The 3,902-nt window shown below is 35.2% G+C and overlaps 1 protein-coding gene across 1 annotated transcript; it reads left to right on the forward strand.

The window, feature by feature from the left end:
* The first annotated feature begins 3,147 nt into the window (after positions 1-3,147).
* On the forward strand, positions 3,148-3,582 carry LOC142550089 (uncharacterized). The gene has a single exon (XM_075659327.1). It carries the CDS (start codon positions 3,148-3,150, stop codon positions 3,580-3,582), a length of 435 nt encoding a protein of 144 aa, XP_075515442.1.
* The last annotated feature ends 320 nt before the right edge of the window (positions 3,583-3,902 follow it).

Genomic DNA, 3,902 nt, shown 5'->3' on the forward strand with positions numbered 1-3,902 from the left:
AGTTATTCTTGCAAACAAATCTTTTAATTGATTATTCTAAATAAAGTCTAGACTATTTTAATCATAAGTACTAATATACATTTATATACACATTCCTCGTGGGATCGACACTTGTACTCAAAAATACATTTTACTATAATTTGACGTCGTGCGCTTGCGAGCAATCAAGAAAACACGCTACAATTCTAAAATTTTATTATTAGTTAAAGCATTAATATTAAGACCCGGGAAATTGAGACATAAGTTTATAAAATTCATCATTTTTATCATTGGTATTAGTTAGATGATTTATACAAGATTGTCACTGAATACAAGTATCAGAATCTTCTATTTCAGAGTTAATTGATTCATTATCTATAATTTCATCTGTATCATAAGACTGAAGAATTTTCAGATATACTACTATAATCATAATCCTTATTTAAATCCATAAAAAACACAAAACATAAAAATCTTAATTTTGTTGTACAATCAACACATATATATTATGTCGTTAACTACTTTAAATCAGATTAATTTATTGATCAATAATTTAATGATATTTAATGATGTAAATATATATAAAGGTTTAATAAACACTAGCAATAATGATGAGAGTAAAATGTAATTAAGCCTAATTTTTCGGGCTAATTAAAAAATGGGATTAAGATATAAAGGATTTAAAAAATAAGGATTATGACTTTTTTTAAAAAAACAAGGAATTGACTCTTGATTATTACATTAAACCTTAATTAAACTTCTAACTTAATAAATTAATTGTTATCTTCTCTTTCTTCTCATTTGACGCACATCTTCCCCAATTAAAAAAGGGATTGGGTTAACAGCTCCCCAAATTTAAAAACCTCAACTACCACAACTACTGCTTCCGCATTACATTAAATCGAATTTGACCACATGTTGTTGCTCACCTGTTGTTGCTCATTCCTCATATCTAGATCTAAATCTACTCCCGCATATCTTGCCTGATTCTTCTGTATTTGAAGACCAATTCGTCTGTATTTGAAGAAAAATCACACTAAGTTTTCTCCATTTTCCTTGAACTCCGTTCATTGTTTTCTTCATGCAGCGATTGACCAAAATTAACTCGGTTGATCAAGAAGAATTATTCTTGGTCAACCAAACTCTTATTGGTCGACCAAGTTTGGTCGATCATGAAGAATTCTTCTTGGTCGACCGAAATTAAGTCGGTCAACCGAGATGTATTCTTCTTGGTCGACTGACTTAATTTCGGTCGACCAAGAAGAATTTTTGATCGACCTGGTGTGGCCACGCTTTTTTATTATTATTTAAAAAAATTTATCATTCTAATTATCATAGTTTTTATTTTTTGGTGAATTTTGTAGATATGCCAACAGTTATTGTTGTTCATTTCGATGGAAAATGGGAAGTGATGGAGGAGCTGATATATAAATGGAATCCAGGGACCAATGCAAAGTTTGTTGCTATTCTAGAGGAGGATGATATTTGTTATTTTGAAAATTTATAAAGTGAACTATATAGAGCTGGGAAAGTAGAAGATACTGCCAACTTGAGGTTGAGTTATCTTCTAGATTTGTCGTGCAACATTCAACCGATTTATATAGAGAATGGCCATGATTTGAAAGCATATTTGTATCTTGGTTGTCTGAGAAGTAGGCTAGTGCTTCAAGTTAAAATTGAACGTGTTGCTTCTTCTGATGTTTTTGATAATGTGCACGGATATGGTATTGATGAAAACAATTGAAATTTTAACGAACAGAGACATTTTGATGATTATTTTCACTTGAATATTGTTTCTGTGGAGTGTAATAATAGTTGTGACTTTTTCGACGAAGCACATAATGTGGATGCCATGCATGTGGATCGTAGTAACACAGACGAGTTATATTGTGAAACACGTAATGACGCAAATGAGGTCGAGGCAAATGAGGTCGAGGCAAATGTGGTTGCAAGTAATGACGCAAATTTGGTTGCGAATGTGGATATAGATAATGACACATTTTCATTCACGGATGGTTCAAACTTATTTGTTGGTCAAGAATTTCCAAACCGAGAAGCGGTGAAAAAAGAGCTAATTAGAATAAGTTTGGAAGCTTGCTTTGAATTTGAGACGGTTAAAAGTAGCCAAAAAGTGTACGCCATAAAATATGTAGTGTCTGATTGTAAGTGGAGAATCTGGACCTCAAATATTAAGAATGATTCACGTGCATTCTTCGGCCGACTTCAAAGCATTAAGAAGGAGTTGGAGAACATATTGCAATACACACACATGTGGTTTGACTGGGAGACGAAAGAGAATCCGTGGAGCGAGTTCTGCTTTGTTCGTGATATGTTGGTGGATAATTTCCAAGGTCATCCAGAGCCAATTGTACCAAAAGCGGTGATGGCAATGATGCGCAACAGTATGAATGCTGATATATCATACTACAAGGCTTGGAAGGGAAAGAACTAGCAGACAATATGTTGAAAGGTGATCCTACGAAGAGTTTTACTCAATTGACTTGTTATTTGCACATGGTTGAGCAGATGAATCGAGGAAGCATAACAGACATATTTGTCGACGAGAAAAATCGATTCAAGTATATGTTTCTTGTCTTTGGTGCATGTGTCAGAGGATATCGAAGTATGAGGAAAGTTGTATCAATTGATGGTACGTGGTTGAAGGGCAAGTATAATGGTGTTTTACTGGTGGCATCGGCACAAGATGAAAATTATCACCGATATCATTTGGCATGGGGAATCGTAGATGTCGAGTGTACTTCTTTGTGTAGTTGGTTTTAAACGAAGTTGATAGAAGTAGTACCAGACAAGGATGAACTGGTGATAATTTCAGATAGGCATCAGGGAATCATTAATGCGGTTTCTACTGTCTATAGAAATGCGCATCATGGTCATTGTACATGGTATTTATCCCAAAACATGAAAACTAGATGCAAAAAGAAGGGTGCAACCGAAATGTTTTTGCACATTGCAAAAATTTATAAGCCTTTCAAGTTTGATATTGCATACAATGATTTTAGGAATAGATATCCTGAGGCAGCGCAATTTTTGGACGAAAGAGACTCACTTGATAGATGGACTCGAGCATATTTTCCGAAGACCCGTTACAATATTATGACGACAAATGGGGTTGAGTCGATCAATTCTAGACTACTTTAAGAGAGGAAGATGCCAATCATTGCACTCTTAGATTCTTTGCAGAAACTGACCTCATCTTGGTTTTCACGATATCGCCACACATCAGTTGCAAGTAACAATAATCTGACCCCTACCATCGAGGGGATTCTTCGTAGCAGGTTCACTGATGCCCAGGGAATGCAAGTTTTTGAATTAGAAAGTCTGGAGTTTGATGTTAGGAGCCGTGGACATTCGGCCATAGTGGACCTGGAATCAAAAAGATGCACATGTCGAGTTTTTGATATTGATAGAATCTCATGTGCTCATGCCATTGCAGCCAGTTGGTTAGCAAAGATTGATTTATATGATCTGTGTTCAGAGTACTATTCTACAATGTCATGGTGCATGGCTTACTCAGAGACTGTGTATCCCGTTCCGGAAGAAAATGAATGGCCACGCATCCATTTTTGTTGCCTCCTTTGTTAGAGAAGAGAGTTAGCAGAAGAAAACAAAACAGAGTTCCTTCAATCGGTGGATTCAGCAAAAGATAGAAGCATAGGCTGGAAGTTTGGGTCGACTTGTAACTTCTGGGTCGACCCAAAGGTGGAATTGTGGGTCGACCATTTGCTTGAGGGTCGACCCAATGTTCCAGCCTTTTGGGTCGATTAATTAATGTGAAATTAGGATTCTGTGATTATGATTCTGTGATTCACATGTTAAAACATATAACAAAATTGTGAAATTACGATTCATATATTTTAAAATGTAACATAATTGTGAGATTGTGATTCTATGATTCATATGTC

The sequence above is a fragment of the Primulina tabacum genome, chromosome 6 (assembly GCF_025594145.1).
Source record: "Primulina tabacum isolate GXHZ01 chromosome 6, ASM2559414v2, whole genome shotgun sequence".
Lineage (NCBI taxonomy): Eukaryota > Viridiplantae > Streptophyta > Magnoliopsida > Lamiales > Gesneriaceae > Primulina > Primulina tabacum.

Bases quoted from the DNA above. Each gene is read 5' to 3' on its own strand.
- LOC142550089 (XM_075659327.1), top strand. From the start codon at position 3,148: ATGCCAATCATTGCACTCTTAGATTCTTTGCAGAAACTGACCTCATCT.